The sequence below is a fragment of the Neodiprion virginianus genome, chromosome 3 (genome assembly GCF_021901495.1).
Source record: "Neodiprion virginianus isolate iyNeoVirg1 chromosome 3, iyNeoVirg1.1, whole genome shotgun sequence".
Classification (NCBI taxonomy): domain Eukaryota; kingdom Metazoa; phylum Arthropoda; class Insecta; order Hymenoptera; family Diprionidae; genus Neodiprion; species Neodiprion virginianus.
The window spans coordinates 21,820,468-21,840,093 of record NC_060879.1 but is presented as its reverse complement, the minus strand read 5'-3'; the positions used below and the strand labels follow the sequence as shown (position 1 = coordinate 21,840,093).

General features: G+C 38.4%; 2 protein-coding genes across 2 annotated transcripts; one reads left to right on the top strand and one right to left on the bottom strand.

The window, feature by feature from the left end:
* The first annotated feature begins 9,215 nt into the window (after nucleotides 1-9,215).
* LOC124299958 (golgin-84) lies at nucleotides 9,216-14,790 on the top strand. Its single transcript, XM_046753445.1, has 7 exons — nucleotides 9,216-9,648; nucleotides 9,751-10,208; nucleotides 10,297-10,747; nucleotides 10,896-11,100; nucleotides 11,190-11,429; nucleotides 11,505-11,738; nucleotides 11,836-14,790. The coding sequence occupies exons 1-7, from the start codon at nucleotides 9,503-9,505 to the stop codon at nucleotides 11,893-11,895; spliced, it is 1,794 nt and encodes a 597-aa protein (XP_046609401.1). The 5' UTR covers nucleotides 9,216-9,502; the 3' UTR covers nucleotides 11,896-14,790.
* On the bottom strand, nucleotides 13,722-18,132 carry LOC124299959 (uncharacterized). Its single transcript, XM_046753446.1, has 3 exons — nucleotides 18,113-18,132; nucleotides 17,529-17,863; nucleotides 13,722-16,642 (listed from the first exon to the last, which is right to left on the bottom strand). The coding sequence occupies exons 2-3, from the start codon at nucleotides 17,842-17,844 to the stop codon at nucleotides 16,278-16,280; spliced, it is 681 nt and encodes a 226-aa protein (XP_046609402.1). The 5' UTR covers nucleotides 17,845-17,863; nucleotides 18,113-18,132; the 3' UTR covers nucleotides 13,722-16,277.
* Between the last annotated feature and the right edge of the window lie 1,494 nt (nucleotides 18,133-19,626).

Here is a 19,626-nt window from a genome sequence, read left to right as displayed (position 1 = left end):
ACTTCCAGGATAAGCGCTCCGTGGCTCCTCGTTCATGTTTACAATAAATTATTTCAATTCGTTTTTCGCCAGTCCGCTAATAAAATATCTCGACTTCCAGGATAAGCGCTCCGTGGCTCCTCGTTCATGTTTACAATAAATTATTTCAATTCGTTTTTCGCCAGTCCGCTAATAAAATATCTCGACTTCCAGGATAAGCGCTCCGTGGCTCCTCGTTCATGTTTACAATAAATTATTTCAATTCGTTTTTCGCCAGTCCGCTAATAAAATATCTCGACTTCCAGGATAAGCGCTCCGTGGCTCCTCGTTCATGTTTACAATAAATTATTTCAATTCGTTTTTCGCGCAAGCCCATAATCAGTAGCTGTCAGTCCGCTAATAAAATATTCGACTTCCAGGATAAGCGCTCCGTGGCTCCTCGTTCATGTTTACAATAAATTATTTCAATTCGTTTTTCGCGCAAGCCCATAATCAGTAGCTGTCAGTCCGCTAATAAAATATCTCGACTTCCAGGATAAGCGCTCCGTGGCTCCTCGTTCATGTTTACAATAAATTACTTCAATTCGTTTTTCGCCAGTCCGCTAATAAAATATCTCGACTTCCAGGATAAGCGCTCCGTGGCTCCTCGTTCATGTTTACAATAAATTATTTCAATTCGTTTTTCGCCAGTCCGCTAATAAAATATCTCGACTTCCATGATAAGCGCTCCGTGGCTCCTCGTTCATGTTTACAATAAATTATTTCAATTCGTTTTTCGCCAGTCCGCTAATAAAATATCTCGACTTCCAGGATAAGCGCTCCGTGGCTCCTCGTTCATGTTTACAATAAATTATTTCAATTCGTTTTTCGCCAGTCCGCTAATAAAATATCTCGACTTCCATGATAAGCGCTCCGTGGCTCCTCGTTCATGTTTACAATAAATTATCTCAATTCGTTTTTCGCGCAAGCTCGAATTCAGTAGCTGTCAGTCCGCTAATAAAATATCTCGACTTCCAGGATCAGCGCTCCGTGGCTCCTCGTTCATGTTTACAATAAATTATTTCAATTCGTTTTTCGCGCAAGCCCATATTCAGTAGCTGTCAGTCCGCTAATAAAATATCTCGGCTTCCAGGATAAGCGCTCCGTGGCTCCTCGTTCATGTTTACAATAAATTATTTCAATTCGTTTTTCGCGCAAGCCCATAATCAGTAGCTGTCAGTCCGCTAATAAAATATCTCGACTTCCAGGATAAGCGCTCCGTGGCTCCTCGTTCATGTTTACAATAAATTATTTCAATTCGTTTTTCGCCAGTCCGCTAATAAAATATCTCGACTTCCAGGATAAGCGCTCCGTGGCTCCTCGTTCATGTTTACAATAAATTATTTCAATTCGTTTTTCGCCAGTCCGCTAATAAAATATCTCGACTTCCAGGATAAGCGCTCCGTGGCTCCTCGTTCATGTTTACAATAAATTATTTCAATTCGTTTTTCGCCAGTCCGCTAATAAAATATCTCGACTTCCAGGATAAGCGCTCCGTGGCTCCTCGTTCATGTTTACAATAAATTATTTCAATTCGTTTTTCGCCAGTCCGCTAATAAAATATCTCGACTTCCAGGATAAGCGCTCCGTGGCTCCTCGTTCATGTTTACAATAAATTATTTCAATTCGTTTTTCGCCAGTCCGCTAATAAAATATCTCGACTTCCAGGATAAGCGCTCCGTGGCTCCTCGTTCATGTTTACAATAAATTATTTCAATTCGTTTTTCGCGCAAGCCCATAATCAGTAGCTGTCAGTCCGCTAATAAAATATTCGACTTCCAGGATAAGCGCTCCGTGGCTCCTCGTTCATGTTTACAATAAATTATTTCAATTCGTTTTTCGCGCAAGCCCATAATCAGTAGCTGTCAGTCCGCTAATAAAATATCTCGACTTCCAGGATAAGCGCTCCGTGGCTCCTCGTTCATGTTTACAATAAATTACTTCAATTCGTTTTTCGCCAGTCCGCTAATAAAATATCTCGACTTCCAGGATAAGCGCTCCGTGGCTCCTCGTTCATGTTTACAATAAATTATTTCAATTCGTTTTTCGCCAGTCCGCTAATAAAATATCTCGACTTCCATGATAAGCGCTCCGTGGCTCCTCGTTCATGTTTACAATAAATTATTTCAATTCGTTTTTCGCCAGTCCGCTAATAAAATATCTCGACTTCCAGGATAAGCGCTCCGTGGCTCCTCGTTCATGTTTACAATAAATTATTTCAATTCGTTTTTCGCCAGTCCGCTAATAAAATATCTCGACTTCCAGGATAAGCGCTCCGTGGCTCCTCGTTCGTGTTTACAATAAATTATTTCAATTCGTTTTTCGCGCAAGCCCATAATCAGTAGCTGTCAGTCCGCTAATAAAATATCTCGACTTCCAGGATAAGCGCTCCGTGGCTCCTCGTTCATGTTTACAATAAATTATTTCAATTCGTTTTTCGCCAGTCCGCTAATAAAATATTCGACTTCCAGGATAAGCGCTCCGTGGCTCCTCGTTCGTGTTTACAATAAATTATTTCAATTCGTTTTTCGCGCAAGCCCATAATCAGTAGCTGTCAGTCCGCTAATAAAATATCTCGACTTCCAGGATAAGCGCTCCGTGGCTCCTCGTTCATGTTTACAATAAATTATTTCAATTCGTTTTTCGCCAGTCCGCTAATAAAATATTCGACTTCCAGGATAAGCGCTCCGTGGCTCCTCGTTCATGTTTACAATAAATTATTTCAATTCGTTTTTCGCGCAAGTCCAAATTCAGTATCTGTCAGTCCGCTAATAAAATTTCTATAACTTTATAATCTTCTCATAATCTTTCTGGTAGATTATATCGATAAAAAAAATTATATCAAACCTTACACAATATTTTCGATGTGTTCTTATACTGAAAATATTTATTACTATTCAAGGTATAACCTGAGGTGGTTGAAGGTGGTCGGAGGTGGACGAGGAGGAGGACGAGGAGGCCGAGGATTTGTGCTGGGTGAGTAAAACACTTTTATAATATTTGATGGCAATTGTAATTATATTTCATCTGAAATATTACAAACTTGTCACGTTTACAATAAATTATTTCAATTCATTTTTCGTGCAAGCACATATTCAGTAGCTATGAATAATCTTATACAATTTATTATGTTATCAATTAATTAAATAATATTCTTATAATATTTAATGGCAATTGTAATTATATTTCATCTGAAATATTACAAACTTGTCACGTTTACAATAAATTATTTCAATTCATTCTTCGTGCAAGCACATATTCAGTAGCTATGAATAATCTTATACAATTCATTATATTATTAATTAATTAATTAATTACAATAATCCTTACACAATATTTTTGATGTGTTCCTATACTAAAAATATTCATTACTATTCCAGATATTACTCGAGGTGGTCGGAGGTGGACGAGGAGGAGGACCAGGTGGACGAGGAGGAGGCGGGGTGGGTCGTGGGAGAGGACCTCTCCTCTCCTCAGAGGAGGGGAGGGGGAGGGGCAGGGAAGGGGGAGAGGTGGGCGGGGAGGGGGAAGGGACGGGAAGGGACGGGAAGGGAAGGGAAGGGAAGGGAAGGGAAGGGAAGGGAAGGGAAGGGAAGGGAAGGGGTGGGGCGAGGGAGGGGGGAGGGAGGGAGGGCGGGTGGGAGGGAGGGAGGGTGGGAGGGAGGGAGGGAGGGTGGGAGGGCGGGGGGGAGAGAGTGGAGGACGGATGTCGATGCAAGCCCGTTTGAGTTAATAGAGCAGTACACCCCCCCCCTCCCTCCCTCCCTCCCGCCCACCCGCCCTCCCTCCCTCCCCCCCTCCCTCCCCCCCTCCCTCGCCCCACCCCTTCCCTTCCCTTCCCTTCCCTTCCCTTCCCGTCCCTTCCCGTCCCTTCCCCCTCCCCGCCCACCTCTCCCCCTTCCCTGCCCCTCCCCCTCCCCTCCTCTGAGGAGAGGAGAGGTCCTCTCCCACGACCCACCCCGCCTCCTCCTCGTCCACCTGGTCCTCCTCCTCGTCCAGCTTGTCCTCCTCCTCGTCCACCTCCGACCACCTCGAGTAATATCTGGAATAGTAATGAATATTTTTAGTATAGGAACACATCAAAAATATTGTGTAAGGATTATTGTAATTAATTAATTAATTAATAATATAATGAATTGTATAACATTATTCATAGCTACTGAATATGTGCTTGCACGAAGAATGAATTGAAATAATTTATTGTAAACGTGACAAGTTTGTAATATTTCAGATGAAATATAATTACAATTGCCATTAAATATTATAAGAATATTATTTAATTAATTGATAACATAATAAATTGTATAAGATTATTCATAGCTACTGAATATGTGCTTGCACGAAAAATGAATTGAAATAATTTATTGTAAACGTGACAAGTTTGTAATATTTCAGATGAAATATAATTACAATTGCCATTAAATATTATAAGAATATTATTTAATTAATTGATAACATAATAAATTGTATAAGATTATTCATAGCTACTGAATATGTGCTTGCACGAAAAATGAATTGAAATAATTTATTGTAAACGTGACAAGTTTGTAATATTTTAGATGAAATATAATTACAATTGCCATCAAATATTATAAAAGTGTTTTACTCACCCAGCACAAATCCTCGGCCTCCTCGTCCTCCTCCTCGTCCACCTCCGACCACCTTCAACCACCTCAGGTTATACCTTGAATAGTAATAAATATTTTCAGTATAAGAACACATCGAAAATATTGTGTAAGGTTTGATATAATTTTTTTATCGATATAATCTACCAGAAAGATTATGAGAAGATTATAAAGTTATAGAAATTTTATTAGCGGACTGACAGCTACTGATTATGAGCTTGCGCGAAAAACGAATTGAAATAATTTATTGTAAACACGAACGAGGAGCCACGGAGCGCTTATCCTGGAAGTCGAGATATTTTATTAGCGGACTGGCGAAAAACGAATTGAAATAATTTATTGTAAACATGAACGAGGAGCCACGGAGCGCTTATCCTGGAAGTCGAATATTTTATTAGCGGACTGGCGAAAAACGAATTGAAATAATTTATTGTAAACATGAACGAGGAGCCACGGAGCGCTTATCCTGGAAGTCGAGATATTTTATTAGCGGACTGACAGCTACTGATTATGGGCTTGCGCGAAAAACGAATTGAAATAATTTATTGTAAACACGAACGAGGAGCCACGGAGCGCTTATCCTGGAAGTCGAGATATTTTATTAGCGGACTGGCGAAAAACGAATTGAAATAATTTATTGTAAACATGAGCGAGGAGCCACGGAGCGCTTATCCTGGAAGTCGAGATATTTTATTAGCGGACTGGCGAAAAACGAATTGAAATAATTTATTGTAAACATGAACGAGGAGCCACGGAGCGCTTATCCTGGAAGTCGAGATATTTTATTAGCGGACTGACAGCTACTGATTATGGGCTTGCGCGAAAAACGAATTGAAATAATTTATTGTAAACATGAACGAGGAGCCACGGAGCGCTTATCCTGGAAGTCGAGATATTTTATTAGCGGACTGACAGCTACTGATTATGGGCTTGCGCGAAAAACGAATTGAAATAATTTATTGTAAACATGAACGAGGAGCCACGGAGCGCTTATCCTGGAAGTCGAGATATTTTATTAGCGGACTGGCGAAAAACGAATTGAAATAATTTATTGTAAACATGAACGAGGAGCCACGGAGCGCTTATCCTGGAAGTCGAGATATTTTATTAGCGGACTGGCGAAAAACGAATTGAAATAATTTATTGTAAACATGAACGAGGAGCCACGGAGCGCTTATCCTGGAAGTCGAGATATTTTATTAGCGGACTGGCGAAAAACGAATTGAAATAATTTATTGTAAACATGAACCAGGAACCACAGAGCGCTTATCCTGGAAGTCGAGATATTTTATTAGCGGACTGACAGCTACTGATTATGGGCTTGCGCGAAAAACGAATTGAAATAATTTATTGTAAACATGAACGAGGAGCCACGGAGCGCTTATCCTGGAAGTCGAGATATTTTATTAGCGGACTGACAGCTACTGAATTTGGGCTTGCGCGAAAAACGAATTGAAATAATTTATTGTAAACATGAACCAGGAACCACGGAGCGCTTATCCTGGAAGTCGAGATATTTTATTAGCGGACTGACAGCTACTGAATTTGGGCTTGCGCGAAAAACGAATTGAAATAATTTATTGTAAACATGAACGAGGAGCCACGGAGCGCTTATCCTGGAAGTCGAGTTTCACCGCGTAGCGGACCCGAAGCGCGGGATCCGGGAGGTTGAGAACCCGGTACTCGAAATACGTGGCGGACCCGAAGCGCGGGATCCAGGAGGTTGAGAACCCGGTACTCGAAATTTGCGGAGCGCGACTCTCATCCGTCCGCTCTACTGCGCGGTTGTTTCCAGACTGAGGAATTCGGCTAGCTGATTTGGAATTGGTGACGTCACTTTCTGAACATCCGACATCCAAACTTTGGTTTCGACCTTTAATACTATGTATGATGATGTATGAGGTACGATGTATTATGTATGATGTATGATGTATGATGTATGATGTACGATGTATGATGTATGATGATATGATATGATGTATAATGATTTTAGGTCTCACATTTCATACAAGAAATACACACTTTATCTCTCCTGCCGATTCCAGACTCAAGCGGCCAGGCCCTTCGATGGTCAGCCGTTGATTAAAGATATATTCTTCAGTTAACGGGTCAGCTAATGATGCTGCCATTTTGCGACAGTTGAATGATAATAATTTTTGCTCATACCTTTCAAATGTGTGTTAAAATACACTCGAAGTTTTAAGAACCATTGTTCTTTCTTTCCCTATCAAAAAGAAAAATCGCCGACAATCACCTTTTCAGGTCTTTAAATCAGGACGCTGCGTTAAATACTGTCTCATATACGGAGCATCCGTTTCATCTCGATCAAAATTAGCGCGTCCGTGATGTATTGCAGCTACTCTGAATTATTTTCCATACGAACACTTTACGAAAAACAATTCTGCTTTCCTACCCAACGTAGATACAACACTTGCGAATAAACTAAGCTGAAACAGTGTTGGATTCTATGCCTACGAAAATTCAATATCGAGAGAACAAATGAAAAGTTGTTGGAATAATTACGAATATTAATGTTGTGGAAAACATCGAGCGCGTGTCGAATAGAATCCCATTTCGAAATGAATAATTGTTCTATTTTCATATTATAGCCGTATCATTGTAGATAATCTAGTTTGTCACCTGGAAAATTATAAAATTTTTATTATGCATCACGTATTAATCGTAAATGGATCATATGTATTAATATCGTACATGGATCGCATATCCATGTATACTTTTTGGTCTCTGCATCAACATCACTTGCACGTTTTTAGTGCTTTTGCATAAATTTTTTGACAGACTGCAAATCAAGTGATACAGACAGCACGTTACACTAACCCGTTTTCAGGCTATCTCTCCGCGCAATCCCTATCATAGCCGTATGGCTTCCAGTATCTACACTCATATTTTAGTGGTATAGAAGTGTGTGGGGCGAATTGAGATCACAAGAGACTCGCTAAAATTCTCAAACTCCAAAAGTGATTACAGTGAGTTGAGCAATGCGATGGACTTGCTATCAACTGAATTAAATAGTTTTAATTTTTCTCCAAGTTTTCGGCTATAGCTTTTTTTATAGCCAAGTCTCTTCAAAATTTTCAATTGCATTATTTTGTGTCGAGGTGTGAGTAATATTTAGAATGCAGGTTTCTGATGTTTTTCAGATTTTCCGCATAGTTCTGCAAACAAAAATATGTTTCCGATATATCGGCTGTAATAGCTAGCGTTGATAATTTTTCTCATAAATGACCAATGGATTATTGAACACAGAAGACTCCAAGCTTTCGAAAAATTTTGCAATCAATCATCTATTTTCTTTGACACGTATATCACATTCCAAAGCCACGTGTCTGTACTTTTTGGATTGACACACTTTTCAATCAACAATGACAACAATCTATCACGCGCACTTGTAACACTCAATTTTCAAAGAAAAAAAAATACAGTTTCACATGATAAGGCGGAACATGGCTTGTGACGAAGTGATTTGTATGTTTAATTATAAATACGTGCACAGAAATTCTCGGGTTGTCTTCTTACTATGGTACCTTGGATTACCGTTTTCGGTACTCTTTTTATTGTCGGTGGCTACAAACCACATATCTCTTTTAGAACAGCGTCTTCAACTTTTTCAACTCCACCTTTTCTCACTTTTTGAAGTTAAATAAATGTGCATCAATCCAAGACTTAACTATACTCGTTCATCTTCCTTTGATGCGGAATAGCAAAACATAACTATGAGTATCTTGCGATAACGGTAGTACGTACAGCCGACAGGGTCAAAATTGATTCTGCGGAGAATGTTGCGTTGGAAACAGGATTCAATGATTTGAAATTCATCGGATTACTCCCCTTGAAAATCGGTTATTGAAAAACAACCGTTGATTTTTCAATAATGTTATTTACTTAATTCTGAACATTTCAGAATTTGCCCTGTAAGGAAGATATTTTTTACTGTCTTTATCCGGCGGTCGGGCAGTAGGAGGAGTAGGGTAGGGCAGGGTAGGAGGTGTTCAGAGATGGTAGGAGGCGGTAAGAGATGTTAGGAGATGGTAGGAGGTTTTCGGAGGTGGTAGGTGGTGGTTGAGGAGGACGAGGGGGAGGAGGCGGAGGATTCACGTACTCACTCCGTACTGACTCAATCTCAAGCTTATATGCCGACACTACTTAGGCTGCTACGAATGTCGGTGCGAGCCCGTTAGGTAGAGTCGATAGAGCAGAAAATCCCTGCACTTTCATGCCCACCTGGGCCTACTTGCCCGCCGAAAACTGGTCACAAGAATTTACCTAGAGGTAACGTCTTTATATTCTCCAGTCAACGACTTCATCTAAAAATCGAAATGTGACACATACATAGGTATGTATATATTATACATAACTGTGCAGTGAATAGTACTTGAAGTTGATTGCAATAGTCCTCATAGACAGAGGGAACGCATTGCATCGCGAATATCGCATTTTCAATCATCTTTCGCTGTGTAGCATATTTGAATTACGCGCCGGCTGAATTTTATTCTCGACCTTTTCGACAATTTCTCGACGGTCTAATGACGTCACTACAGCCATGACTACGGCGGGCGAGTGGCCAATTCGCGGACATAACGTTACGTCTAAAACGACCGCATTCAATTGGCTCGGCAGCACACGGGAAAAAGGAATAGACGAAATTAGTGTCACTCATGTCAATCGTGTCATGCCATGTCAAATCATATGGAAATATGTGTGAAAAATAACTACCTAATCTTATCTAACCTGCGAAGGTCCCAGTGAGGTGCCCGCAAGATCATCAAACTTGACAGTTCAATCGTTCAAAGATTGGTATAAAAATTTGCAACGATTGGATTAATATCACATAATTGAGTATGGCCTGGCTCTCAGGACTTGCAGGAAAAGCGGAAAATCTCCTTAACAAAATTGATCAGAATACTGCAGCAGTGTTGAGCAAGGAAAAACAAGAATCAGAGTCTCACTCTCTATTGACGGAGGTGACATGGGTTCCCCCTCATTCGTAAGCCATCTAAAAACACTTTATATTTGTTGAATCACAATTTTATCCTATTGACGTGATCATTACTCACAGAAAAATGGTGTCATGGAATGTTTCTTTTAGCGGTTCACCGAATAAACCTGCACTCTCGTCTTCTCCAACATCTCCGCTACATTCAACTGTACCTCAAGTACGCTCGACGCCAAATTTGAGGACTTTAACACCTTTAAAATCAAAAGTTTCTCGAGATGAAGAGCTGATCACGTTTTTAAATACACCTACTACAACGCCAACCAAATCTATAATTACCGACCATGTTACGGCTCCAGCAACGCCTCTGTCAATCTGTGTTGAACCTCCAACTGACAACACTGATTCGATATCTGAAATGTCGATAAGGAGTGGCCAGATCAGCCCGGTTCTTTCTCATGCCTCTGTTGATGTGCCTGAAAACGATTTGGTCAACACAGAAAATAATCATCTTGATTTGGAAACTCAAAATATAATTTTAAGAAATGAAATTGAAGCCTTAAACCATGAGCTAAATCTGATTACGCACAGGGCTCATTCTTCTGAAAGTGGTGAGTGTAAGAAATTCATCTGTTCAATTGATTTCTCTTGTCGAACAAGTTCGAATATATTTTTTTTCTGTACCCTCGTTGCGCACAGAGTGCAACGAAATACGTCACAGATTGGGAATTCTTCAACGAGAGTTTGAGCACAAGTTTAACAGCCAAAAATTGGAGAATGAGACTCTTGTTAAATCTTCCAAAGATTCGGATTTGCGAAAGGATTTAAAATCTGCACAGAGAAATTTGGAGGAAAAGGATGAACAGCTCGACAAACAGCAAACCGATCATCAGAAAGAAATTCATTTTCTGAAAGAGAAATTAATCTGCTCAGAAAATAAACGGGCGGAGATTGCTAAACAATTGACCGAATCTCAATCGGTGTTGGAGAGAAATAGATTAGAGTTATCTTCGACTAGATCCGAGTTGGAACAGCACAGAGCTAGAGCACTAAAGACACTACAGGAAAAAGAAAAACTGATTGCAGAGCTCAGAGGAAATGCTACCACTGGATTAGATGATGTGACTCTTATGGAATTGGACCAAATCAGGTAAAGACTAATGTTTTGAAAAATTTAATACCATATGAGTCGTATGATTGGATAGAATGCTTGAATAATTACATCAGTCTCGATTTTCTTTGTATTTTGTGACAGAGATTGTAATCAATAATTCTTTAACTCTCCCCTACCTTTACAGGCAAGAGCGTGAAGCTTTGAGGGAAGAAAATCAACAGTTGTGTGACCAGCTACGAATAGCACGGGAAGAATTGGTAAATGCAGATACTAAATTGGAGCAAAGTAGACAAGACACTGCCATGGCAGCGGTACAAATTCAGGAGACACTTGCGTTAGAAAGAAATCGACGCCTGGCCATCGAAGAGGATTCACGGCATCATGCCGAGGTACGTTATAAGCAATGAGTAACGAATATATGTAAAACCCTGTGGATATCTAAATGATTTTATTATTTTCATGGGAAAATGATTTTCAGGAACTCAGGTCCCTCCAGGAGGAAGTATCTCGTCAGCGCAGTGCTCTAGCTTCGAAGTTACAAAAGCAAGAGACAGAAATTTCGAGACTTAGGTCGCAACTTTCAGCTGCTTTAACACCCAGCAGCGAAGTTGAATCAAGATTATCCACACTGACGCAGACCCTTGTCCTAAAGCAACAAGCGCTAGAAAGCCTGACCACGGAAAGAAACGCTCTGCGCTTGCAGCTTGAAAAAATTGAGGTAATCATCTCAATAGCCACAAGTATTCGATGAGTAGTGCTATGACTATTTAAAACTTATTCCGTTCTATACCAGCACCAGCACAGAGATGTCATTGGAAATCTGAGGAAAAATATACCTTATGACCACATTAATGACACAGACGACGCCAAAGCACAAGTACCATCATTTTTGCTAGAGACACCTTTCGATACCGGCGTTGCCAGGCGTGTAAAAAGAGCTTATTCGTCTCTGGATGCCGTCAGCGTTCGGACAGGAGTATTTCTGAGACGTTATCCACTAGCAAGGATTCTGGTGCTTGTTTATATGGTTAGTATTCATTGAAGCTACCCCACGATTGCGTGACAACACCGTTTGACTTGGATGGAACATGTCTGGATATTGTTTTCCAAATTTTTTCTTGCAGGTTCTTTTACACTTCTGGGTCCTTGTGGTCCTATTTTCACATTCCCCAGAGGCACATTGATTTCATGCTACAAATCTCAAAGTTTTCATTCAGGATGGAATCTGACAAAAACGGGCTGGCAAGACAATGGAATCTGTTATCGAGTTATTCGAGGGGTAAATCACCGGGCGAAAATGTGTACACTACATCTCTTTTTCTAAAAATCTCCCGTCATTCCTCAACATCTCCCAACATCTTCCGACATCTCTCAACATCACCCGACTTTTCCCCACATTTCCTCATACTGTCACAGTGCCGGCGTTTGGGTAGGGCGCGTTCGGGCAATCCCCCGGGGCGCCAAGTCTATAGGGGCGCCGGTGTCTGGTGAATAAAGAAAGCGAATAAAGAAGGAAGTAGATTAGGGAGCCGTTTCTGTTTCTCAGAAAAATGGTCTTTCTTGCGCACCATTAAAAAAATAAAAAACCGAGAAGAACTTACAGGCATCTGTGTTAATCTCCAACGAAAGCTTACAGTTGATTCCGATTGTGATACAGTACATGTATTGTCTAACGAAGCTCATTAGCCTCAACTTGTACATTCCGTATTAAGGTGGTTCAATCTAAAGAAATTTTTTTTTCAGCGTTGCTCCCTCTTAAAACTATTGTTAATGTTGACAAACAAATTCCCTGCAAAAGTTGAGCAAAACGAAAACTTAAAAGCGGGACCTATAAATCTTGTCCGATTAGGCTCAAATTTCCAGAGGATTTTTTTCATCATAAACAACAGTTTCATAAGAAAGCAGCACTGAAAGAATAATTTGTTTCTATGGTGAACCCCCCTAAGCAAATCTGGAGATTTATTCGAGAAATTTCTGTTTTCATGATCTCAGTCACTTGTATGAGTTGTACCAAAATTAGATAAAAAATATCTAAAATCAATCTAGTATTCGAAAACAAGCCATATGTGTATTAGGTATACGATAAATGATACATTGTATTCTCAATTGTATTCCAATGTGTCCGTACTATTTAAAATCAACGTACATGCGATTACAATTACAATTACAACAGGATCTAATATGTACATAATTGCACATAATAAAATAAGGGAATACTTCGTATAAATAGAGAACAATGAACAAGAATCGCGATTTTTTTATAGTATTAAATATTTTACTCTCAGTTTCATTGTTACGGTAATAGAATATAGAACAAGAATTTTGTTGAATCGACCGCGTGATCAGACGTGGGTATTTTCCATAACAGTTTTTTTTCACCACCAAAGAATAAGAAATTTTCAGGATTATTCACGAATACACCAAGATAATCCGATAGTTCTTCCTTTGGCGAAACATTCTTCAACTCACTTTTAACGAATCGCTCGATTTCAAATACATCACTTTCAGATATATTTCCTAGCAATACATTATTCGCAAAACCGTGTGGAGTCAATTGTTTTTTTACGTGCGAAGGAATGTCATTTCAAATTCACTTTCAATGCTGTCGAAAAAATCGCTCGCAGTTTCAGCCATTTTTATTGACAAATTAGCGCAATCAATCGCGTGGTCAAAACGTACGCGCCTTGCAAATGTGCACGCTGTAATTAATCCGTGTCGACACCTTCCAGTGTCACTCCTCCCAACTCTTCCACATTCTGCGACATTTACCGAATTCTTCCGATATCTTTCAACATCCGGCACATCTGATCCACATCTCACCCATATCTCACTAAATCTCACCACAGATCGCATAACATCTCGTACATCCTTGCACCTCCGATACATTTCCAGCCTCGTATACACCAAACTTACCCGGTGATTTATCCCTCGGAGTTATTACTTCAAGGAGGTTGTAAATAAGCACTGTAGATTTTCTATACTGGGACACTGAGGTAATAGAACAACGATATTCGTTGATGAAATATTTTTTTAATTGGTAGGTATATAGTGTCTTAAGTATAAGGTGTATGTATTGTATAACAACTAAAAACAAATTTAAATTATATAATTGTAAAATTGGTAATACTATCAAGGTTATAAACGAGAAGATGTACACAATGCATCGTACACTCCATAAATAATTAATTAATAATAAATAAATAAATTATAAACAATCGAATTCTTCATACAGCTAATGACTACGTTTTAAAACTACTGCCAAACGTAATTAATTTTCTCCTGCACTTGTTCACATTATATATTTATTATGATTGGAAAGAAAAAACATTGGTAATGCTGATAAGCATTTTACTACATTGCGTAATTACACCTCATGTAAGCTAATCCAACACCAGTATACTTTGTTGTTTTTCCTTTCTTCTCTTTTAAATTATTTACTTATTGCATTGTTAGTGAAACATTTTTTGTATCAATTCTTTTCCCATTCCATTCTTCGAATGGGTATTTTGCAATGAACTTTATCAGGACATTTTGTTTAGTACATTGAGATCACCAAGATATAATGAAAATAATAATAACAATATAATTCGAAAGATCGCACTTTCATGGTGTTTTTGGTTATTGATCAAATTTGATTTGGCTTTTCTTACTCAGATATAATTTATTATAAGGTATTAAGGTATGTATTATATTTTTTATATTAGAAAACAGACGTCTAGACCATAAGTTGTAAGCTAATTATGGTAAGCCCCAAGGCTTGATATGCTGGAAGCTACATAGTTTTATAATGTTAAATCTAATCCTAATATCCTAATGCATATATTATATAACCTGCGTGTAAACTGTCACTACCCCATCACTGCAGTATACACAACACAGGCACTTATCAGTGCAGTGTATGTAACTGACAATAATTTACAGACTTTAGAATTTAAACATTGAGTCACAGAGAGCCTAGATTGGCACGCAAATGAACAAATTACATATCATCAACGTATACAATTGAGAATTGAGCTTATTAATCACGCGTCATTCGTAAATATCGCGATAATTTATCCTTGATTTTGCTTATCGATCAATCTATTTGGAAAAAAATATTTCTACTGTGCTTTCTCAATGCATCTAACACTAACAATCTGAACTCATAATCGAGTAGCCCATCATTCCATGATATTTTTTTGTAAAAATAATCACGACACATATCCTGTTATAAATATAAATCGAAAACTACCGATAGATCGTGCTATAAAATCAACGGCAATAAAATTCTTGCTAGATCACGGTTGTCTGACGCGAATAAAGGATGTAAATCAGGAACTCGGATAAGTGTTGTACAGTTAACTAATTATAGTAAAATGAATCGACAAAGTTGAGTCGATTTTTTATATCACATATGTTCGATTGAGTGCCAATGAGAAATAGATCTTATCTCCTAAAGTACTACTATACATATGTATGATTATCGCACAATCACAAAGTACACGTGTATGTCTACTATATCTATAATGTATATATGTAAGTATGTATGTATGTATACAATCAAGTTTATCGAGTCCTACATTGCTTTTTGCACCTGATATTATCATCATTATTATTATTGTTATTGATATTATCATTCATCGACAAAATCTATTACTCATCATATTTATTTATTTTATTATTATCGGAGTCATGTAATCGAACGCGTTTCCCCTGCGAGAATCTATAGATTTTAATGAATTATTATTCGCCAATCTCCGGTGCGATACGTTATATCCTAAAGCCGTGTAAGTATAATAAAGCTATGGAGAACGTAGGCATCTAAGTAGGATCAAGTTATCTGTGAAGATGGCTATACGTATTTACTAGTAGGAATTGTGATGCGCGTATTTCGGTAAAATGTATAATATTTATATGCTTATGGTATATCTATGTAGTATACTTGTTTTTCACTGGATTTTAATATTGAATTTACAGACGTATCGCATTGGCTGGAATCTGATCGTAGTCAACGAATTCTCGTTGCCAAGTAGTTTCATAATACGTTGCCAAATTGGATTTTGATATTCAAATAAAAACATGTAATTATCGTTTCATAATTGTTACATGGGTGCAAAGAAAATAACTATAATGAAATTCCTGCAAATTGAACCGGCGCGCTTAGTCTTCGCTATATAATCACAAGGCATATATTCATTCTCGAGGCATTTTTGTGTCCACATATCGAAGTGGCAGATATATGAGTTGCAAAAAAAAAAAAAAAATATACCTGTACGTACGACACGTTCATGCGTTCAAAAATTTTGGAGGCTAGTTTAAAGGCGTGTAACACGAAACTCGTTGAACTCTCGTTATAACGAGACCTCATGACCTTAACTATGATCGCACCTCAATTCGAGTCATATAACGTTACGAATATAATATAATGTAATATAGTATAATATGATATAATATTGAATTACACGACTCGCCGGCGAGACCGAGTACACAGCGCGATTTCTCTTGCAGAGACCTTTACATGGGATATCAGAGACGCGAGTTAATTAGTTTAGACGATGTAACGGGAGAACGACGATCAGGATCTATCTTATGAGCTTGAAACTTTGGGATCCTGTGTAACTTTTTGGGCGGCCTCGTAATAATCGTCCGAGGAACAGTCAGAGCTTCCATCGTTGTCCACACTCGGTACCGACATGGTGGAATATCCGGTTGACGAGTCCGGAGTGGGCGGAGGTGTAGGTCTGGATAAAAAGACTTCGAAGTTTGAGGACACCGCGGTATCGAGGCACGGAGAAACTTCAGGTTTTTCTGGTTTGCTGCTGCTGTTCTCAGGGTTGCTCATAACCGAACGGATGAACTCCCGGGTTTCGGAACGCAGCGCGTTCACCCGTTTCTGCAGCATGTGGTTGCGCCGAACGAGAATCATGGTCCGGGCGACGATGTCCAGCAGACCTGAAAGGCAGAATTATGTAAGATACTACGAAGAGAATTCGAATTCGAAAAGTATGCCATAGTCAGTCTTTAACTTCTTTACTTGCAGGGCTGTGCGAATAATCGCGCACATTGATGAATCGATTTTCGATTAATCGATTAAGCAAATAGAAAAAGAATTATTGAAAGAGGCAATTAATCGATTATTAGAAAAAACTATCAATTTGCATAATCGATTATTGGTAGTTTACGATTAATCGGCTAATCGCAATTTTTTATGTAATGCTAAACCAAAAATTGGATTATTGAATCACTTGTGAACTAGAATTATGTTCCCTTAAGATCATGGATTCAAAAACGAAATGACGTGGAGAGTACCGGAGCGGAGAGGCAATACAAACACAAACAGACGAACAGATGCTTTTGCGACCCAGACGTCGAAACCTGAAGCCCTTGACCCTCCAACAACCCTTAGTCTCTTAGCATCATTAGAAAAATAAAAACGGTCCTTCCTCGTACATTTCAAATAAAAGCCGAAGATAAGATGTATATAATTCACCGTGTTTAAATATTATTTATCATCCCATTTTCCTACAAAGATATCAAGAAACTTTTGTTCGTACGAGAATAACGACAGAAAACGTATATTCCTGCAACTTGGAAATCAATGACAAGAAAACATGTTCTGGTATTATTGTTGCGTAAGAAAACAATTTTTTCAGCGACATGTGTTTAGCTTTGCGGGTAGAACTATACGAGCCGCGACGATGCGTATGGTTTGTAGATAATAGACAAACTAAAAGTGACATTTTATTCTATCGGTAATGACTGACCACAGCAGACAATGATTTTGAAATGCATAGAGTTAAATTCTTTTTTACGAATCGTTGTTATACTGAGTACCGACCTTCTCGCTGGGCAAAAAATGATCGCCAATGTTCGGTCAGGTGATCTGTGGATGACGTCCTGGCGTTCGATGCGAGACAACTTCTCGTTGGATAAAACGAACTTATCGGGCATGTCGGTTCCCATACCGGACTCGGAGGTGGAGACAACGAACCGAGTCGATTGTTTTCGGAGTGATTAAAAATCCGCTTTATTTCCAACCGTTGTTGCTCCCTTACGATCCCATTATTTAAAGTGCGTTGACGACGCCGTATGTAAGAGCCAGCACCGTTCTGATCGTGCATTGATAATTCCGGTACACAAATCGTTGGCGCCATTCTCGATGTATGGATATATCTGCAATGAAAAAAATAACGGTAATAGATGAATAAATTTGCTGTAACGAAAATTATATAGCATAATTTCCAAGAAATATCGTCGAATTATGAAATACAAATTTTATCTTATTAAATATAAAATTGTTTTTTTTATTTCATCCAATTTTGTACGACGAAGAAACCAACACTGGAGTTTCGAACTAAATATGTAATTATTTCGTATCGATAACTAAAATTGAACTAATTACTGTATATATTTTGTATGTACCGTGTATATATGCCGTTTATTTTGAGTCAAATAAAAAAAATTGAAAAAAAAAAAACACAAATCCCGTGGTGAACTTTCTTCTACACCGTTAGACAGATGAATTTTTCTTATGGTTAGCAATGGTAACGGTCGCGGTTGCAGCTCAGGTTGAACACAAACAAGGCGTGCGGTTGAGCACAGGCTTCGCGAATGACTCGATCGTTATTGATTTCGCCTTGTATTTTATCTAGTGCAACTCGACGCCGTTCCATGTGACCGATTATTCGTACTGTAGTAGCCACATAAGCGTGTAACTCGTGCACTTTAAGAGCATGGGTATAGCGGTTAACGTGATTGGCAAAAAAATAAAAAATTTTGATACAGAAAGTTGTAAGACGAAAGTTCAAAGGTGCAATTTAAATTTATTATGAATCAAATTTTATCGCACCAATGTACCGTTTACTAAGAATACGGAATTATTAACAACTCTTGCGAATATCGTGGTGTTTGTACACTTTTTCAACGCCAAATGTTCAATCGTGTGGTTTGTTATTCGATTATGACGATCTGCTCGTTTTCCTCGCAGCTAAATTTCATAAGAATCGTATAACGGGGATTTCTTCTTTAGCTTTCTAGTTCAATAGTAAACTATAGTACAATCACTGACAATGATCGTCGAGTTATAAACGAGAAAGTTGTGTCTGCACTGTGAAAACCATAGTTGTTGACAAAAATCTGTTTCAGACGATTTAATAAGAACACTGCGAATGAAGTAAGTAAATCAATTTCATCAAAATTGGGCAAGCAATACATCGTTTTCGGCATTGAAAAACCTGACCGGTGATATGATCTTGCTGATGAGGTTGATAATTCAAAAATTTCGCGATTAGGTCCAGTTGCACCCGTTTTATACTTTTTACAATCTTTTTCGACCAACGTAAGCAACAATTCATCAGTATCATTAGTATACCCGCTATAATGTGACAATGAATCGGTCGGAGGCAATTGGAAAAAAAATCGATAAGAAAACCTCCCGCAACTTTTTGTGCGACAATGATAGTGAACATTTTTAGTGTATAATTGAAATGAATCTGAGAAAATTTGGATAACACCAGCTAAGATGTTAATGATTTGAGAAAAAGTTTTATAATTGGAATGTTCAAAGTGATTAGACTCTGGTCTTCTTCATCCGATTATAATGTTTTCGGATGTATTTTGTTCAACGTATGCATCCCCATACATTGCCTCAAAGTATTAGAGAAAAAGTCATCTCCAGAGTGGATAAAAAGAGATTTCTGTAAATATGGTGAACCAGATATTTATCAGCAATTACATTTACGTGTGAAAACTGTACTATAATTTAAGATTTCTTAAAGTGCTATACGTTCAATCATTCAAAATTTTTACTCATTTCAATCACAAATTTTCTTGATACAAAGTTCACATCATATCAAGGAACTCGAACCGTGTCATCTTGAATAAATTGATAATCAGTATGATTTTGTCCGAAAAAATTATTTCGTTGAATCAGGTAA

Excerpts from the sequence above, each read along its gene's own strand:
- LOC124299958 (XM_046753445.1), top strand. The coding sequence starts at position 9,503 with ATGGCCTGGCTCTCAGGACTTGCAGGAAAAGCGGAAAATCTCCTTAAC. Across the intron at positions 10,748-10,895 it reads ATGGAATTGGACCAAATCAG|GCAAGAGCGTGAAGCTTTGA; the intron begins GTAAAGACTAAT and ends CTACCTTTACAG. Across the intron at positions 11,430-11,504 it reads TGCAGCTTGAAAAAATTGAG|CACCAGCACAGAGATGTCAT; the intron begins GTAATCATCTCA and ends GTTCTATACCAG.
- LOC124299959 (XM_046753446.1), bottom strand. The coding sequence starts at position 17,844 with ATGGCGCCAACGATTTGTGTACCGGAATTATCAATGCACGATCAGAAC. Across the intron at positions 16,643-17,528 it reads ATTTTTTGCCCAGCGAGAAG|GTCTGCTGGACATCGTCGCC; the intron begins GTCGGTACTCAG and ends TCTGCCTTTCAG.